The 19,299-nt window shown below is 46.1% G+C and overlaps 1 protein-coding gene across 1 annotated transcript in view; it reads right to left on the minus strand.

Moving 5' to 3' along the window:
- The window catches only part of MYH13 (myosin heavy chain 13), a 50,608-nt gene extending 33,988 nt beyond the window's left edge, over window positions 1–16,620 (minus strand). The window contains 14 exon segments of the mRNA XM_023763352.1: window positions 2,045–2,354; window positions 3,138–3,308; window positions 3,425–3,574; window positions 4,277–4,395; window positions 6,928–7,066; window positions 9,393–9,496; window positions 9,614–9,712; window positions 9,803–9,866; window positions 11,768–11,860; window positions 13,061–13,172; window positions 13,259–13,286; window positions 14,762–14,918; window positions 15,001–15,144; window positions 16,417–16,620. Coding sequence (XP_023619120.1) covers window positions 2,045–2,354; window positions 3,138–3,308; window positions 3,425–3,574; window positions 4,277–4,395; window positions 6,928–7,066; window positions 9,393–9,496; window positions 9,614–9,712; window positions 9,803–9,866; window positions 11,768–11,860; window positions 13,061–13,172; window positions 13,259–13,286; window positions 14,762–14,918; window positions 15,001–15,144; window positions 16,417–16,620 — 1,894 coding nt within the window.
- Window positions 16,621–19,299: the final 2,679 nt, after the last annotated feature.

Genomic DNA, 19,299 nt, shown 5'->3' on the forward strand with positions numbered 1-19,299 from the left:
TGTATATTTCAATCGTTATCTGAGAGAGGGTTGTAGCACTCAGAAGAGAGTTTAGATAGTGATCTTTGGTTAAACCTGAAGAGATATTACTACTGTTTCCTCCTGAGCACAAAGGAGCAAGTTAGCCATTTAAACCTAGTTTCTCCCAAACAGTTAGGCCTCAGCATGTATTGCTGCCAAATGTCATTTTAGTCAGTGGCACATCCTAGCTGGGCTGCACACTGGAGAGCCTCAGCCGACAGCGGACGTTCAGTGGGAATGTGCCTGGCATGCAGAGCCAGCCAACTCCCTGCATCCAGGAATGGCTCACTGACATGACAGAAGATGCCCACGTGAATTCTATGTGTGTTTTTTAATGTGCCTCTGAACTCCTTAGATTTGGGCATGTGATCCTTTGTCAGTGGGAATGGGGTGGGGTGGGGTGTGGACGGCATTAACTGGGATATAACTGAGGTCCTCAGCATCCAAGGAGAATCTTTTCCCTCAGAAGTCAGACCTGACGCTCAGCCAAGTCGCCGGCAAGATGGAGACACCTCTCTTGAGGATTGACCTTTCCTTCATGAGGTTTCCTCCTTCTATGCTTGAGCCCTGTTCATCTCTGAGTGAGGAAGTAACCGGACGTAATGCAACTGAACATTCTCAAGAATTTTGTACAAGGAATGAGCTGTAGAATATTCTTGAGAATATTCTTTTCTAAAAAATGGAAATTTGATTTGGAGTCAGTGATACCAGGTCTACTTTTCCTAAATGGCTCAATTTCTGATTTAGTCTCTGATATGTCATCAAGATTCATGTGGGAAATGTCACGTCTTAGTTTCCCCTGTACTCCCCTCACTCCACTCTCCTGTCCAGGGTCCATCATGGATTCATGTTTGGGTCAGGGGAAGAGAGGCAGGAAACCACCTTCCAAGATCACACCCACAGTGGGTCTTATATTTAGAGTCCTGATGTATCTCTAAGTGATGTTTTTCAATACAGTTTCAGAGAACTCTGATTAGATTAAAGGAAGCTGATGTTAATTGTTCAAGCTGAAACTTATGCCAATTAATTTTTTAAATTGTCTACTTATAGAATGAATGATTATATTGCATATCTTTTCAAATTAAAAATAAATTTGTCAAATTTAAGTGTTTAAGATAATTCATGATTTTTAAACCCTATTTTGGCAATTATTTTAGAAATGCATATATGAATAACCTTACAAAGTGATACTGGGTTGTACAGCTACTTTGGAAAACAGTCTAGAAGTTACTCAAAAAAGTTAAGCATGGAGTTACCATATGACTCAGTGACTCCACTCCTGGATATATACCCGGGAAAATTGACAGCATATTTCCACATTAAAACTTGTGCACAAATGGTCATAGCAGCATTATTCACAATAGCCAAGAAGTGGAGACAACCCAAATGTCCATAAATCAGTGAGCAGATGGACAAAATATATATACATACAAAGGAATATTATTCCTCTATAAAAAGCAGAGAAGTACTGATACATACAACAACATGAACAACCTTGAAAACACTAGACTAAGTGAAAGAAGCCAGACACAAAAGACCACAGAGTGTATGATTTCATATGCAAAATATCCAGAACAGACAAATCCATAGAGATAGAAAGTAGAATAGTCGTTGTTAGCAGATGGGGATGTGAGGAGTGGGAAGCAACTGCTAACGGGTTGCAAAGGTGATGATAATGTTCTTGAATTAGATAATGTGAAGGTTTTACAACCCTGTCAGTATATTAAAAATCACTACATTTTTTAAAGGATGAATTTCATGCTTTCTGAATTATATCTCAATAAAAAACTATTAAAGAGTGCGGTATTGGCTGTCATGTCTACTGAGAGGTTTGTCTAACTCCATAGAGCTCCACCTCATAAGGGAGAGGAAGAAGAGGAGAAAGGAAAATGGAGACCAGAGACAACAAATAAAGCAAGCTCAACTGGAAGCTTGTGTTTCACTACTGCTTCTTCAAAAGCAGCTTTGGGTTATGAGTAAGTACACAGAGATTTCCACAGGTCAAGAGATAAAAGAATTTCACCTGCTTCTGCACCAGCATAGTTGGAGAAAAGAAAGGACAGCAGCTTCAGGGAAGATTTCTGGTACAGCCCGACCACGGTCTCGTTCAGGGGGTCCTTGTTCTTGTCAAGCCAGCCGGCAATGTTGTAGTCCACGGTGCCCGCGTAGTGCACCAGCGAGAAGTGGGCCTCGGCCTTGCCTTTGACAACCTTGGGCTTCTGGAAGTTGGCAGACTTGCCCAGGTGCTGGTCATACAGCTTGTTCTTGAAGGAGGTGTCTGTGGCCTTGGGGAACATGCACTCCTCTTCCAGGATGGAGAAGATGCCCATGGGCTAGAAGGAGCATAACAGGCTGTACCTCAGTATTCAGTACCAGTCTATTCCAATGAGTCCATTGTCTGCAGGAGCCAAAGCCAACATTTTTGGTGCTGCCGCTCTGTTACTAGAACACTGGACTGTAAGTGCTGTGAGAGCAAGGCTCTTGGTCTGTTCGGTGCAATGACAGAGCAGCACTAGACATATGGTATGTGCTTAATTAAACAACAGTACATGGAATGAAATTATGTGTATGTAAATGTTGCCCACTTTTAGCAATAGGTTTACCAACAATGTAGTTATGTACATAGACATCATGTAATATGAGTAATATTTTATTTTATTTTTTAAAATATGAGTAATATTTTAAACAATCATCTGGATTGATCAGCATTCACCTCCTTCCAACATGACCAGCACTCAAAACATTATGGAAAACATTTTTTTAAAAGTTAATGTTATCTGTGTTTTCACAGTGACATTGAACCCCACTACTCCATGGTCCCTCCTCCATGGGTCTTTGGACAAACCAGAAGGGTATGAAATGCCACAGTCCCTGCTGGGCTCCCACCATATTCTTGGGGATAACTGAGCCTTGGGGTCTTAACCACCCAGGCACCTCTCTAGGTGCTTTCCAAACACTTAGTCTTTATGCACAAGGGGATTTTACTATCAGAGGGCTTACAGCCTGGGGCAGTGGGCTTAGGGGCAGCAACGTATTAGCAAGAAAGAGTTAGAGCAAAAGGTGATGGCCCCACGTAAAGAGGAGCTATCCATGGGGAGTAGCATTTATTTCTTTACCTTCTCGATGAGCTCAATGCATGCAGCCAGGTCCATCCCGAAGTCAATGAACTCCCACTCGATGCCTTCCTTCTTGTACTCCTCCTGCTCCAGCACGAACATGTGGTGGTTGAAAAACTGTTGCAGTTTCTCGTTGGTGAAGTTGATGCACAGCTGCTCCAGGCTGTTGTACTGGGTGTTTCAAATAAAAAACAGTTTGAAGGAGTTTGGAAATTCAGTGGAGATCCAGTAAAGCAGACACAGAGTGGGAGGGCCTTTTTAGGCCAGTCACCCACTCAACAACTCACATCGAAGATCTCAAAGCCAGCGATGTCCAACACCCCGATGAAGTACTGCCTGGGCTGCTTGGTGTCCAGCTGCTGGTTGATGCGGGTGACCATCCACAGGAACATCTTTTCGTAGATGGATTTGGCCAGAGCACCCACGGAGTTGGTCACCTTGAGGAAGGATGACCCACTCAACCCTCAAATTAGTGTGTTTATGGTTGTGTTAAGTTGACATCTTGACGATTAAAAACAGTTAGAAATGACAATTTTATATAGTTCAACCTAATACTAACTATTTCTTGAGGCTTTGCCCAGCTCATAATGTTTCTCCTTTCCTGAGAACTATCCCATTTCTACATTTCGTTTTCTAACCACTCTGGTGGTAACACTTGACTCTAGCCCTTGGCCATACTTAAATTGAACCAGACATGGATATTTGATCCAAGTTGGGTTAAAAAGAATGTCTTTCCTGAGAATTTGGAATTGGGATCAAATGACACTGGTCTCAGTCGCAGGGGGAGGCTAGAACCATGGAGATACCAATGTGGGAGCTGCAGGGTGGCTGTGAGCAGGAGAGGTCGAGAAAAAGTATCTGCCTAGTGAGGGCACAACAGAAAAGAAGAGCATTGGCAGCCCAGGGAGCCCCAGAGAAGGAGCTGGAGAGAGGGTGCCTGCCTCTGGAGGGCTCTTCGGTCCCTGGCTCCAGGCTCTCCGGAGACCCAATGGGCACGCCTTGATTTGCATCCCTTGATGAACCCCAATGTTGAAGCCAGTTTCATATGTATTTCTGATACCTGCAACCCAACCAACTTTAAGATGATGGTGAAAATAGCAAAATACCCGGGTCAACTAGATTCAGAGCATCTCCATTACCTGCTGGACGTTTTGCCCTTTAGTGACATACTCGTTCCCGACCTTCACCCTCGGACAGCACAGGCCTTTCAGCATTTCTGCAGAATTCAGACCCATCAGGTATCCAGCTTTGTCAGCCACTGAAGGAAGAGGAGAAATGGCATCACACAAAAACAGCAGATGCTACAGTATCCAATCGGGTCCTCCCAGAAATGTGTTCTATAATCCTTCTTGATGTTTTTATGTTCTATGTGCGTCAGGCCTGGCCTAGTCCAGTGAAGCTTAAATTCCATAGTCCAGGGCTCCGGGTTTAAAATTTTTTTTTCAATTTGCCTTCTAGACCCAATGTTTAATTATAGGTTGATCTTGCTCTACTGATATTTAAATTTTATTTAAAAATACAGTTACATATTGGAGTCTGCTAGTACAACAGAAGGTTAAGTACCTTTCTAATTTGTGCAAGACACTGTACTAAGAGCTGAGAGGGAAGTATGAAACCTGACCCAGTCTTTAAGTGTTGGGAGATGGTCAAAAGCAGTTGACTCTTGGTAACTTATAGTTCATTGGGAGTTCAGTTAGCTTTGGGATGAGGCTGGCTCCTGGCATTACCCTCATGGAGAAGGTGGAAAACTGCTGCTCCCCAGGGACAGCTCCTCCTTGGTGGAGACCGTCTCCTCATTGCTGGTTGGGGAGTTAATAAAAGTCAGCACAGTATTTGTTAAGTGTTTGATAAGAGGCCAAATGCATGCATTACTCCTTGCTCAAACTATCGTTTTTTCTGCTGTGTCCATTTTGGTGTTTGGTACCATTATCCTTCTAGTCACTTAATCTTGAAAGCTTGGGGTCCTCCCTTCTCAGTAATGGCATGCCTCTGTTCAAACAGGCACCAAATCCTGCCCATTTCACCTTCAAAAAAGCTGGCATCTCCGTTGTTTCCAAGAGTTGTGGTTGGGCACAGTACGATGACGGACAGCCTGAGCTCTAGCGTCAGTCTGCCTGGTTCAAACATTGTCTGTGCTGCCTTATGCCTCAGTTTTGTCATTGGCACAGTGGCTGAGCTGTTGTGATGCAGACCTGGTGCACAGCGACCACTCTGTGAATATTAACTGACATTGCTACCACCATGAGAGAAGCTCAGCCCCCCCCCCGACAGCCCCCCTTTCCCTGTTCCAGGCTCTTCCTGACCCTGAACACTGAGCACACAGATACCAGGGCTGGGAGAGGGCAGGGACCCTGCGGTCATATGTGGCAATATGGTCTGCTCTTGCTGAGGAGCCTGACACATTTTTTCCAGGCTCCCACACTCTTGGTGAGTCTGACTGCTTACAGATTAATTCCAGGTTGTCCCACATACGTCTGCGCTACCTGGGATATCCATGGCTTCTGGTGCCTACCGCATACATTCTCTAAACCATTTATCCTGGCACCCAAGGCCTTCCCAAACTGATGCCAAAATAATCACCTTTAACTTTCATCTCTTATAAATCCACTACACATATCCTCTTCTGTAGCCCAAGTGGACCACTCGCTGCTCCTCAGTCCCATCACATTCCTTCCTCTGCCCCTGGCTCATGATATTCCTTCCGACTAGACTGCCCTCTCACCCTCACCTTTCAGAATCCCGCCCATCCTTCAAAGTCAATGTTAGTGCTCCCCCCCCCTCCAGGAAGCCTTCCCTGATTACCCCAATCAGAAGTGCTTCCTGCTCTGACACACAGTTTCTCTCCTGTTACCACCCCATGTGCACCATTGTGATAGGCAGGATTCTAAGATGGTGCCCAAGATTTGCACCCCCTGCTGGACATTCTCTATATAATCCCTTCTATTTGCATGTGGGTGAAACCTGTGAATGTGATAGGATATTATTTCTGTGATGAGGTTACTAATCAGCTAACTTTGAGTTACTAAAAAGAGATTGTCTTGGGCAAATCTAATCAGGTGGACCTTTATGATCGGTGAATATATATATATATATATTTTCCTGGCCTTTAATTCAAGGCTATTGCTCCCTTCTATCATCTGGGGTTCAGTTTGCACCACTTGACATGGAATGCAGTGTGAAAGGCAGAGGCCATAAGAGCAGGGCGCCTGGGGGTGGCTTCTGCTGCTGTGAGCCCCTCCCACTGCCTCGGCTGCATTTCCAGGCCTCCGGGGGATGAGGCAGAGGGGAGCGGTGAGATCCTCCACAGGAGAGTCCTGGGCAGGAAGATTTGTACACCGGCCCTTGGTTCAGGCTCAAGTTCAATAGATGTCAGAGTGGAGGAGAAAGTGATGGGAGGGTGAAACCCAGCTGCCACCTTACTAACGGCTTCGTCTTCGGTCCGGTGATTAGGAAAGTGTTCTGGATATTAATAATGATAGGCACAGAGAGAAGGGGAAGTTTTCTTTACCATCTCCTCTCGCCAATGCCCACCTCAAGGTAACAGGGAAACTGCTGGTGAGAGAGAGCAGCGTGGATGGTGATTATCCACATGAGAATTAGGCTTTTTGTTTGTCCAGGATTCACCGCCTTCGGGTTCCTTGACCCGAGTGAATCAGCTCCCCCAGCATGTGCACAATGAGCTCTGGACTCCTCACATTCAGTTTGTACAGTTTGAGATGAACACAAAGTTTGTCTCACATGGGCGTGCAGGTCGAGAGTCCATTCCAGCCCCCGTCCCAGATGCGGTTACCTTCGGTGCCGTCGGGCTCCGCCTGCTCCTCCCGCTGCTTCTGCTTGAACTTCATGTTCCCGTAGTGCATCACGGCGCCCGTGAGCTTGTAGATCCCAACCTTCTCCTCGGAGCTGAAGCCCAGGATGTCAATGGCATTCTGGGAATTGAAGAAAGGACAGCGGTCGCAGTGGGACTCAGGGCTGCAAATGCAGCTTTTCTCTGGCAAAGACCTCACTCAGCCTTTCTGTACAGCACGTGAGGCAGCCCTTGCCCACATACGTGAATGACAAGTGGGGTATAGTAAGTTAGGGGTTAAAACTGTTTCTTTAACATGTTTGCGTGGGTGGGTGGAGATTATGGGAAGGAAATGTGAACAAGTTTTGTTTCATTCAACAGGAACTGACTTTAGTCCTTTCCCACTGTACATAGATTTGGGGAGGATATTTTCTGAGTAAGGCCATTGGGAGCCATTGTGTGAAACAGGGAGAAGGAAGTCTAATGGTTAGTGCCTGAGAAATAGTGTCCAACAGCTTGAGAGGTTGGCATTGCGGTCCAGGAATTCCAACACTATCCAGAAACAAGCATAGTTGAGAACTGGAAGGGAAGCTCATTAAAGAGAACACCCTCATTTTTCAAATGAGAAAGTACTAAAGTTTGCAGAGCCCTCTGTGTATTAGGCATGGAGTTAGGCACCATCCATGTTCTCTCCTTATGTCCCTGCGAGAATCTCACAGGTGTACAGATTCTTCCAAATGTCCAGGTGAAGAACAGAGGTTCTAAGCAGGGTGAGTTATGGGCAGGATGTGAGAAGACGGGGACTGGAGATAGCACTGGGTCACTTCAAAGCTTACAGGAATTGCTGACTCGGTTTTATAACCACTTGGCCCATCTTCTACTACAAAAATTTAAACTAGAAAAGCCTTCTCTGGGGGATACATATTGGTTACATATCCGGGTTTGCAGGCTGAGCCTAGTCAATGCCACTGGTGGAGTTGAAATGTCTCTGGACGTGCCCGGGGAGCTGGTGGGACAGACCAGGAGGTCAGTGTCAGCAGGACGGTATTGCAGAGCGAAGATCTCTTGCTGTGGCGCCTCCTTGGGTGGAGGGAGAGTTCCCACCAGGAGGTGACGAAGGAGGAGAGATTCTGATGCCCCCACCCTGTGATTCCACATCCCACCCCAGCAGATGCATGTGTGTCCTGGAGAGGGGCCTCTGAGGTCAAAGGAGAAAGAACTGTTGCTAAACTGAAGGGAGCCAGGTGAAGGCCTTGCTGCCGGGGAGCCTCTTGGAGAAAGCGGTCCCTCAGAGGGAGCGACCCCTCTCCTTGGCCGTAAACCATTGCTCAGGAGAAGCCTGGGCGGGGCCGGGGGGCGGCGTGCAACAGCAGCCCCTGACAGCAGGCGACTTCCGGGGAGAACCTAAGACCCTCAGAATCATGTGGGAGGCCTTTCTCAGGGGCTGCAGGCCTTGCATCGGTTACTAACCTGCCCTTTCTGTACCTTCGGTCGGTAAAGGCTGGCGAAACCTGGTTAAAATGGTGCAATGGCTTGACTGAGGTTAACTGAAGTGTATTTGATCAGGAGCATTATCTACCTGCTTTAGAACAATTAGATTCACCTGGGAACCTCACAAAATGAAGGCCAAGAAGCTGGGCCCTGGGCAGTGCTCCTAGGGTGCCGGACAAACCCCTTTCCACAGCTCTTGTAGCTTCTGTGCAGACACGGCCAGCAGGGTGGAGGTGGATTGCTCAGGGAAGGTGTATTTTTAGTTAAAAATGTAAATTTTGTAGTTGAGCAGACCTGGGTTCAGACACTTTCTCTGTCATTTATAAACTCCACGCCTTCAAGCAAATTTGTATTTTTCTAAGATTCTGTTTCCACCTTTGTGAGGTGGAGGCCATGGTGGTACCTATCCCAGAAGGGGTGTTGAGGCTAAACTGAGGCCATGCAGCCACAGGCTCTCATCTCAGGTCCTAGCTCACGCAAGTGCTCAATTGGTTGTCATTGTTATTGTAGTTATTAACCCTGTAGATACTCCCCCAAGCAGCAGGCAGAGACCTGAGGGGCCTGCTGGGACCTAGAGGCCTGACAGGAACTTGAGGTGGTGGCAGCAGGAGGGATGGAGCGGCTGCTACAGACTGGGGTTTTCTCTTCCTGCTTTATACTTTTCTGAATTTTCTAACTGTTCTTAAAGAACCACTAGGTGGATTTGTAACCTGAAAACATCCAACAAAACCTTTAAAAACCTGGACACGCAGAAATGTACTCTAAAATGCTAGCGAATGAACGAAGGCTGCTTTGGAGAACTCTCCGCACTCCCATTCTGAAGAGGAGCTCAGCGGGGAGGGTGCTAATTCCCTGAGCTCTTGGGTATAATCGCCCAGCAGCCCGGGATCTCAGTTTTCTCATTAGATCTCTAAGGTGCCTCTCAGTTCATAAACACAATAATCCAAGCTTAAAGCAATAAGTAGCACAATGCTTACATCAGTTGCCAACAGTTCTTCGCTATCATCGATGCTGGCCACGGTGACCTCTCCTTGGCTCACGAAGGGGAAGTCAAAGGGGTTGGTTGAGATCAGAAGCAGGTCTGCGAAAGACAAAGATCCATTTAGCCTCTCAGGCACAACTTATGACGGCATTTTTGTTTGTTTGTTTTTTCAATGTGACTGATTTGGAAGATGAGAACAGTAGTCTAAGAACTTACCAATTAGTTCTGGCTTTTTGTTTGACATGATTTGGTAAAAAATATGATAGCTCCTCTCACTGGATAACTGAAATGTCACTCTGGATTTCTCTAAGAGATCTAAGTAACAAAAATAATGTGATTTCAGGTTCCCCAGAGATGCCTTTGTGGCCAAATACCAAGGTACCAAAATAGAGTGTTTAGACTCACAGGTTTCAATGTCTGCCGATGCCAGCTTTCCTGTGGCTCCAAAATGAATCCGAATGAACTTCCCCTGTCCAATGGCAAGTGGACAAACACCACAGTAATTTTACTTCCTTGGTCAAATTTTCAAAGTCTTCATAAAACTTTTGACAGTCTGATTGGACCATCTGTCTGACTTAGTTTTTGCTTTGGGCTGTTAATTCTGAGATTTCTTGCCTCAGTTTTCCTTACTGCTTACTATAGGCAAACCTATCTCCCAGGCTCCAGCCAGGCTCTCTGGCTCCCAAAAAAACCTACTCAAAGTCTGAATTCTCCATTTTGCTCCATTTTGGGGGAAGGAAGAGGTAAAATTGTGTGTGTGTGTGTGTGTGTGTGTGTGTGTTCCCTTCTTACTTAATTTGCTAGAGTCCTCTCTACTACACTGTGAGCGTGAAAATGTTGCCTTCCCTGTTTACCCACAATCTGGCATGTAGTTGGTACTCAAAAATATTCAATATTCTCGATATTTTCTGAATAAAGCTTAAGAGGAGTCAGTGAAGGGTCAGTGGAGGTATGTTTGAATTTTAAGTGTTGGGTCTTCAGTATTGTTACCTGCTGAATGGAAGATGATGGAAAATTTGCCTGCATATGTTTGTTTGGAGGGTTAGAGGTGGACAGAATAACCGGAATGGTTGCGACTTCTGGGTCAGGGCCAAGAGAAGAGGCCTTGGACAACATAAATGGGAGAGAGGATGGGGAGTACCTGAAAGCATCGTCTTCCATTTGAAGCTGGTGCCGGGTTAGTGCAATGTCTAATGGGTCCAAGTATGTGTAACACATCTCTGCTGTGCAACACGTCCCTTACAAGGAAGAGTTTCGTTGTGCACTGGGAAGACAGATGTGCAAATGGGCAATGCACAGAGGACCAAGCGAAGGAAAAAGAGGCCAGGGCTTGGAGCCACAGTCTTTAATTCATGCACCTACCTTCTCATCAAATATGATTTTATCTTGGAGAGGTAGCAATAAAATGCAAGCTAGAGATCATTCTGCTATCGACGTGTGTGACGTTTTGATGCACTTTTGCAACTACAGGCATAAATGAAGGCTTTCCCTTAGGGTTCTTGCTCCACTAGCCAGTGAAATTAGTTAGAGGGCTGGATTTTGTTTGTGTTGTTTGTGATTTTGTTTATGTTTTTTGCCAATGTGGAAGTAAATGCATCCTTGGTTGAGCTAATCCTACGTGAAATGTTGATGGATGAACATATCCTTTAATATCTTCAATATAAATTTCTTCCCAAGTTTTGAGCTCTTTTGCCTTCAACAGGTTTCCCCTACTCCCAATACCTCCTGACTTGGAGGAGTTCTAATCTGCTAACTTCATTCACACTAAGGTTTCTGTGGCTAATAAGTCCATGGATATTGCTAAATGGACTTCCGTGCTTTAAAATGTTTCCACTGGGAGACACCAACTTGAGCATAAAGGAATTGCTCTCCTCTTGTGGAATTTGAATCATGTGGCTTCAGGATGCTCTGAGGTGATGCTGACTAGTTAGGAAAGAACCGTTAAATTGTCCCTCTGCCAGGAACAAGCCAACACTGTCTTCAAAATGTATGAGAATGCCGAAACCGGTTTGGCTCAGTGGATGGAGCGTCGGCCTGCGGACTGAAGGGTCCGGGGTTCAATTCCGGTCGGGGGCATGTGCCTGGGTTGCGGACACATCCCCAGTGGGAGATGTGCAGGAGGCAGCTGATCGATGTTTCTCTCTCATCGATGTTTCTGACTCTCTATCCCTCTCCCTTCCTCTCTGTGGGAAATCAATAAAATATATTTTTTAAAAAATGTATGAGAATATCCTGGTTGGGTAGATTGACCATAATCACATGGGGTAGAATAAGGCCAGCTACGTTCTGGTTTATGTGGCAATTTTCATAGCCGGCACTGGAAGAAGGGGCCTGGTTTGGGGGAGGGTTGAAAACTGGACTGAGTCTTACAAATCTCGAGGAGTTGTCATTCCTCACGGTCTTGGCATTTCCAAAGGCCTCCAGCAGGGGGTTGGCCTGGATGATCTGATCCTCCAGGGTCCCCTGGTAATAAACAGGAAGAAGAAAAGAGAGGACATTAACGTCTTCTGAAGTAGCCTCTTGGTAACTCAAACGTGTGGATGCTCTGGGCAGGGTCCAGGGAGAGATGTTGACCAGCTCACCTGGTGGCCAGTTCAAAGTGTACCCACAGCCCCACCCCACCCGAGGAGGCTTCCAGATCCCACCCTGGAGGGGGTCTTATTTGCACAGCAAGTGGCTTCTGCCACAGCAGAGCCCAAGTTCCATCCTGATTTCCCTGGCTGCCTCTCTTCTCTGATAACATCTCATTATAAATCATAGATTTTTTTAGAATATATGCCTCTGTTACTGCATGCGACATGACCCATCCAATATAAACATTTGGGTTCAGACGGATAAATAGAACCCATGAAATGACCTAAGAGATCACATAATAGAAACAGTACTTCTCAAAAAACTTAAAAATAATTTTTTAAAAGCTTCATTCAAGGACATTTTTTACATTGCTTTATAGAGAGGAGAAAGGGAGGAGAGGAGAGGAGAGGAGAGGAGAGGAGAGGAGAGGAGAGGAGAGGAGAGGAGAGGAGAGGAGAGGAGAGGAGAGGAGAGAGAGATTGGTTGTCGACCTCACCAGGGCAGGATGGAACCTGCAACCCAGGTACATGCCCCCGACTGGGACTCGAACCCGCAGCCCTTATGTACCAAAAAATATTTCATGAGACTGATTCCTCAGAAGTCCACTTATAAAAATAGAGTGTTTACCCTCACCCCCTCTATGATTACTTATCGTTCTGGCTCCAGAGAGGTTTGGAAACTACTGTCCAGCCCAGTGGTTCTCAAAGTGTGATGCCCAGACCAACAGCACGAACAGTGGGAATATGTTAGAAATGCAAAATATCAGGATTGTGAATGTGAGATAGAAATTTCTCTCGGGAATTCTGGGCCTGGGCTCAGCCTTGGTATTAACAAGCCCTCTTGGTGATTGACGTGTGCTCCAGTTTGCGAACCACTGGCCCACACCATTCCTTCTCCAGTGGAGGATGTGCAGCTGCTCGAGGTCACTGGGCTGTTACTGATGGAGCTGGTGCAAGAGCCTGAGTCCACTAGGGGGACCCCATAACCACCGCTGGGGCTAGACCTTGTGCTGTGCATCTCTGCTGAGCACAGAGCTCTGCATACACGTGGCGCCCACCCAGTGAGCCTGGGGTGGAGGAAGCTGCTCACCTGCATTTTGCCTGGCTGCTGTTCCTTCTTCTTGTCCCCAGTAACTGCAATTGTTGCAAAGTACTGGATGACACGCTTGGTGTTCACCGTCTTCCCCGCACCAGATTCTCCGCTGTTGATTTAAAAGTGAGTGACGTGAAGGAGTGGAGAGGGTGGTGCTGGCTCCCAGTCATCATGGTGCAAACACAGGTTACTCACGTGATGAGAATAGACTGGTTGTCTCGATCTAGAAAGACATAGGGAAGCAAAACAAAATGCATAAACAAAAAAAACAGAGAATATAAAAGTTGGGCAACATTGGGGGCGGTTAGAGTCTGGCTTTGCCACGAACTAGAAGTGTGATGATCTGGACACGTGTAAACTTCTTTGAGATAATTTGTGCAGATTTCCCAAACATGTCCTATGGGCAGCATGGGAAGTGAACGGTGAATCCCACAGTTCAATTAAGACCTGTGAGGCTTGTGTTCATAGATCTTAATTCTTCAGTGGCACTTCCTCATCTCCCTTTTTAACAAAGAAAGCCTCAGACTCAGAGCTGTGAGAAGCCACATGTTTGAATTAGAATGTGTGGACACTGATGGGTTGACATCGCATTTTTCTTTTACCTTTACCTTCTCCTTGTGGAAAGTGATGGTTTTCCATTTACAATAGTGTTATGGGTTGGAACTGTGTCTCTCCCTCCTCCCCAACTCCTACGGTGAAGTCCTAACCCCCAGTACCTCGGGACCTGAGCTTATTTGGAAATCGGGTCATTGTAGATGCAATTAGTTAAGGTGAGGTCATACTGAGAGTAGGTGGATACTTAATCCAATATGACAGGTGTCCTTACTATAAAAAGAGGAAATTTGGAGACAGATGCACACAGGGAGAACACCACATGAACAGGAAGACAGAGATCAGGGACGCACTTCTACAGGCCAACGAGTGCTGACTATTGCCAGCAAGCCACCCGAAGCTCCAGGAGAGTCAGAAGGAACCAGCTCTGCCCACCCCTTGATCTCAGGCTTCCAGCCCCCAGAGCAAGGTATTTCTGTTGTTAGTCCCCAGTCCGTGGTACTTTATTACAGCAACCCCTAGGAAGCTATTGCAAGTAGTGATACTAATCCTCCCTAGCTTTAGACAATTTGAAGAATATTAAGCATGCAGAAATGACTAGGATTGAGAATGTGACATGGGAATGACTGGCGTTTGGACAGCATTGTAGTAGATGACTCTTAAGTGTCATCAGACCCCAGATGCTTGCTTCTACTTGTATCTGCTCCACGGCAAGGCAGGTAAATGTTGGACAGACAGAAGTGATATTAGGCATGATGGTGTGATGGTATTATCACGTCTCTATTTCTTGTGCCATTCTGGAAGTTTAGTGAACCGAAAGAGGAGCCTGGAATTGGGAGGAAGACAGGTGAAGGGACATTGCTGTGCCCTTTGCATTCCTAAGTGGCTACCAACATAGTCTCTCTTTCATGTGTGCCCATGTTGGGGGTTCTTTGGAGGTGGGAGCAGGGCTCCTCCTGTGTTCCACATTCCCCCAGATAAGCCTGTGTTTGTGGAAGACACTGCATCCTGGTTTTCCATCATGAAATCATCTGTCTCCTAAGGTCACTTTGATCATTGAACCATTCAGATAACAGAGGCCTGTGAAGGGCTCAAATAATTAACTATAAACTAGTTTTTAGAATATGGATTGAAGAAAGTACTCACCAGTCAGCATGAACTGATAGGCATTGTCAGAAATGGAGAAGATGTGGGGCGGGGCCTCCTGGCGCTTTTTGCCTCGGTAGGCAGCCACCACCTCGGGGTTATACACCGGCAGCCACTTGTAAGGGTTGACAGTGACACAGAAGAGGCCCGAGTAGGTCTGAGAAAAGCAGAAAATGCAGCATGTGGGTCATGTTTTTACTCAAAGAGATAAACAATAAACAGATTGGAAGGGCGCTCACGTAGATCATCCAGGCTGCATAGCGCTCTTTGAGGTTGTACAGGACAGCGGGCTCATGCAGATGGGTCATCATGGCCATGTCCTCGATCTTGTCAAATTTGGGAGGGTTCATGGGGAAGACCTGGTCACTGTTCAGAGTGAGAGTCTGATATTGAGAGGAAGAACAATGATGAGAGTGGAGTGGATGACTCGTACCCCAATCTGCTGGTATAGAGGAAGCAGTGAGAGACTGCAGTGCATTTCCAGGCCCAGGGATGATCCACAAATAACTGTCCTTGATTAACCTAATTCTGGTCAAAATGCATAATCAGTTCAGGTCTGCTGCCCCCAGTCAGCATGCCATTCCATGTGTCAGGAGCAGGTGACAGGTGTGCAGAGCGGTAGAGTCCTTCGGCCCTCGGGGCCCAGGTAGGACTTAGGACAGCCAGGGCCAGGGCAGTGGCCTCTGTTTACCCCATTTGCTGTGAGCACTGGGGTGAGACAAAGGTCGGAAGGCTGGAAAGAACGACTCCAATGTATTCTGTGCATCTCCACCTCAGTGCCTCCACTCACGTGGGCTCTTTGTCTGGAATGTCTATTGAAATGGTGTCTAGAAAATCTCAGAGTTCAGCTCAAGTACCATCTCTCCATAACGTGTTTCCTCTCTCCCCTGCCTTTCCAAGGTTTTCGTAATTTTTTAAAATCCTCACCCAAAGATATGCTTATTGATTTTTAGAGAGAGAGGAAGGGAGAGAGATACACTGATGTGAGAAACATCGATCAGTTGTCTGCCGTACACACCCTGACAAGGGATTGAACCCACAATCATTTCGGTGCCTGAGATGATGCTCCAACCAACAGAGTCACCAGGGCTAGGCTCTCACAAATCTAACTATCGAGCCCTCGCCCTTCCTCTCTGTAAAAAATCAATAAAATATATTTAAAAAAAATAGTCCAGCCCTAACCGGTTTGGCTCAGTGGATAGATCATCGGTCTGTGGACTGAAGGGTCCCAGGTTCGATTCTGGTCAAGGGCATGTACCTTGGTTGCAGGCACATCCCCAATAGGGGGTGTGCAATAGGCAGCTGATTGATATTTCTCTCTCATCAATGTTTCTAACTCTCTATCCCTCTCCCTTCCTCTCTGTAAAAAAATCAATAAAATATATTTTTTAAAAAAGAAAAAAAATAGTCCAAGCTCTTCCACCCTCACCTTCCCCTTTCTCCAAAGCAAACATCACAAAAGCTCTCAAAGCCCAAGACCTCAGAGAAGGAAAGAAGCAGGAGCAAAGGTGTGTGCAGCGGCAATTCCCCCTGCTGCCTCCCTGCAGGACAGATAAATGCCAGATTCCTACGGACCCGCATGCAATTTCCAGTATTCCTCCCCAAGGAAAATGAGAATGCCCTGATTATCAAGGACATCTGACACCAGCACTCACCCGGTCATCGAGGGTCTTGACCGTGACTTTGTCATCTTCTCTGCTCTGAATCATACCTTTCACGTATAATTCCTTATCATCCACTGCAAAGCAGGATTTCTTAGAATCAAATGGGCGGTTCTGCGCTTCAATTCTCTCCTTCTCTGGTTTCCGCAGATAGGGAGCTGCTTCTCCAAAAACGGCCATTTCCGCATCAGAGCTCATGACTGCAGGGGGCTGGGAAGGCCAGAGGTGGACTCTGAGTCTGGAGTCTGGGGGGCAGCTGAACCTGAAGGGCCCCCGGCTGTTATCTCCATTCAGACAGACAGCCAGATTCACAAGGTCCCGGGATTAACCGAGGTCCTGGGGAATCCGGGACCAGATCTAGGGGTGTAGAGCGGGTAAGCAGGGTGAATGAGCCCAGGGGATATTTTACTCCAAAAGAAAAGTTTGAGGAGCTGTTTCTGTTTCTGAGTGCTGATGTTGGGAATCTCTTAGTTCAGTCCCGTGCCTGGAATTGTGACCCAATTAGAGGATGTCAGGGAGAGCCCAATAAAGGTGGCCTTTCTTAATTATGCATCACACTTAAGCCCCGGCAACTTGGTGTCATCACCAAACCTGAAGGGTGTCTGGAAAGAATTAGAGGAATGTTGAAATTCCTAGTAGAAACTTCAGACAACCCAGTGGAAAGAATGAGTTGCACATCCAGTATTGCTACACGTAGGTAGCTAATTACAGGCAACCAGGTGAGGGCAGGCACTGTGACCTAGGGCAATGGCTCCACATTTTCACATGCACCAAATTACCTGGAGGGCTTGTTAAGACAGGTTATAGGCCTCGACCCCAGAGTTTTTTATTCATCAGGTCCCGCGGGGCCTGAGAACCTGCACTTCCAGAGTGTTCCTAGGCAGTGCTGCTGCTGCCTGGCCAGGGGCCACATGCTGAGAACTGGCGGCAGGGAGCCTCCTACTGAAAGTGTGGTCCTCAAACCTGTTGACTCAGCATCACCGGGAAGCTGGTTAGAAATTCAGAATCCCAGACTCACCCCAGGTTACGGAATCAGAATCTGCCTTTTAACAAGATCTCCAGGTATGTTCATGCCTTGCAGAGTTCAAAGCACTGGGCCTAGTGCGGTGGTCTCCAAACTTTAGGTGTGTGTAGCCGTGCCCGAGTGTGACAACCAGTGTTTAATTAGATTAATAGCTGCCTTGCAACTCACTGCCCAGTGTGTGTGTGTGTGTGTGTGTGTGTGTGTGTGGTATTAAGTGTCTCTCTCCCCCAACCTCCCACGCATTCTTCCTATCACTCTCTCTCTCTCCAAATCATCCCCATTCATCGCCCTTCTCTAAAATGTGGCTTAACATCAGAGCACTGAATTCCGTCAAACCACTTAACTTCTCCAGCCCCCTGTCTATTTCCACTTAAAAGGAAGAAGAAAGCCTAGGCCCTAGGGCAGCGGTCGGCAAACTCATTAGTCAACAGAACCAAATATCAACAGTACAACGATTGAAATTTCTTTTGAGAGCCAAATTTTTTAAACTTAAACTATATAGGTAGGTACATTGTTATTAACTTAATTAGGGTACTCCTAAGGCTTAGGAAGAGCCACACTCAAGGGGCCAAAGAGCCACATGTGACTCGCGAGCCGAAGTTTGCCGACCACGGCCCTAGGGCATCTCCAAGGTCCCTCGGGTTGTGTGGCCTTATGATTCCTTGTCCTCATCTGCATACTGACCATAAAATGAGTGGCATTTTACACCCACCCGCCCACCCACACGTCTCTTAAGAGAAGTTTATATTTTTTGAACAAGGCCTTTCATGTTCCCTATTAAAAGTGGGAAGTTGAACATCTTACAGTTCCTCCTTGGCAGCCACCCTCCCGTTGTATGAAATGGCTCATCATGGTAACTGCTGCTTCAGTACCCCTTCCTGCAGTCCTGCCGGCCCCTTCCCACAGAAAGGGACGCACTGCTTATCTTCAGCTTTATTCGGATGCATTGTGTTTTAGTTTGACTTCGCCAGTGGCTCGGCGGGACCGTGTGTGACTTGTGGCTTTCATAGTAAGAGACTAGACTTCAGGGCAGCACCGAAATGAGGTCCCTGCCTACAGCCCTAATGCTGGTTGGCATTTTCTGTTACCACCTGGGGGAAGAGGGAGGATTCACCCATCCCACTTTCCCCTCTCTGAAGGGGTCGCTAGCATTGTTTTTTAAGTGCGGTTCTCAAACTTTGTGTTCTCGGAACCCCTCACACTCTTAAAAATGAGAACACAACCAGCTTTGCTTTGTGTAGGTCATAGCTACTGATCTTGACTATATTAGAAATTAAAAGGGAGAAAATTTAAAAATATTAATTCATTTAAAATTACTACATCATCTATTACGTTAACACAAATAACATGTTTTTATGAACATGACTATTTTCCCAAACTGAAAAAAATTAATGAGAAGCATTATTTTTCATTTTTGCAACTTTGTAAACGTCTGTTATAGAAAAGACAGCTGGGTTTTCATGTCTTGCTTCTGTATTCAGTCTTGTTATTTTTTATTGTTGTTGTTGAAGTAATTATAAAAAAAATCAGCCTTGGCCAGGCCAGAGTGGCTCAGTTAGTTTAAGCCTAGTCCACTACACCCAAAAAGGTTGTGGGTTCAATCCCTGGTTGGGGTGTGTACAGGAGGCAACTGATCAATGTTAACCTCTCACATCAATTTTTTTTTCTGTTAATGTCCTCTCTCTCTCTAAAACAAGAAAGAAAAATCCTTACACAGTTATGTAATTTGAAAAAAGAAAGAGTATTTCCAGTAATTGTGGATATTTTTCTTAGATATTATGCCAAAACTTGACAAGTGGTAGATTCTGAAGACTAGTTGAATCTCAGGTATGATTCGTTTTTTTTTTTTTTTC

Source organism: Myotis lucifugus, unplaced genomic scaffold (genome assembly GCF_000147115.1).
Source record: "Myotis lucifugus unplaced genomic scaffold, Myoluc2.0 scaffold_282, whole genome shotgun sequence".
NCBI classification, from domain to species: Eukaryota; Metazoa; Chordata; class Mammalia; order Chiroptera; family Vespertilionidae; genus Myotis; species Myotis lucifugus.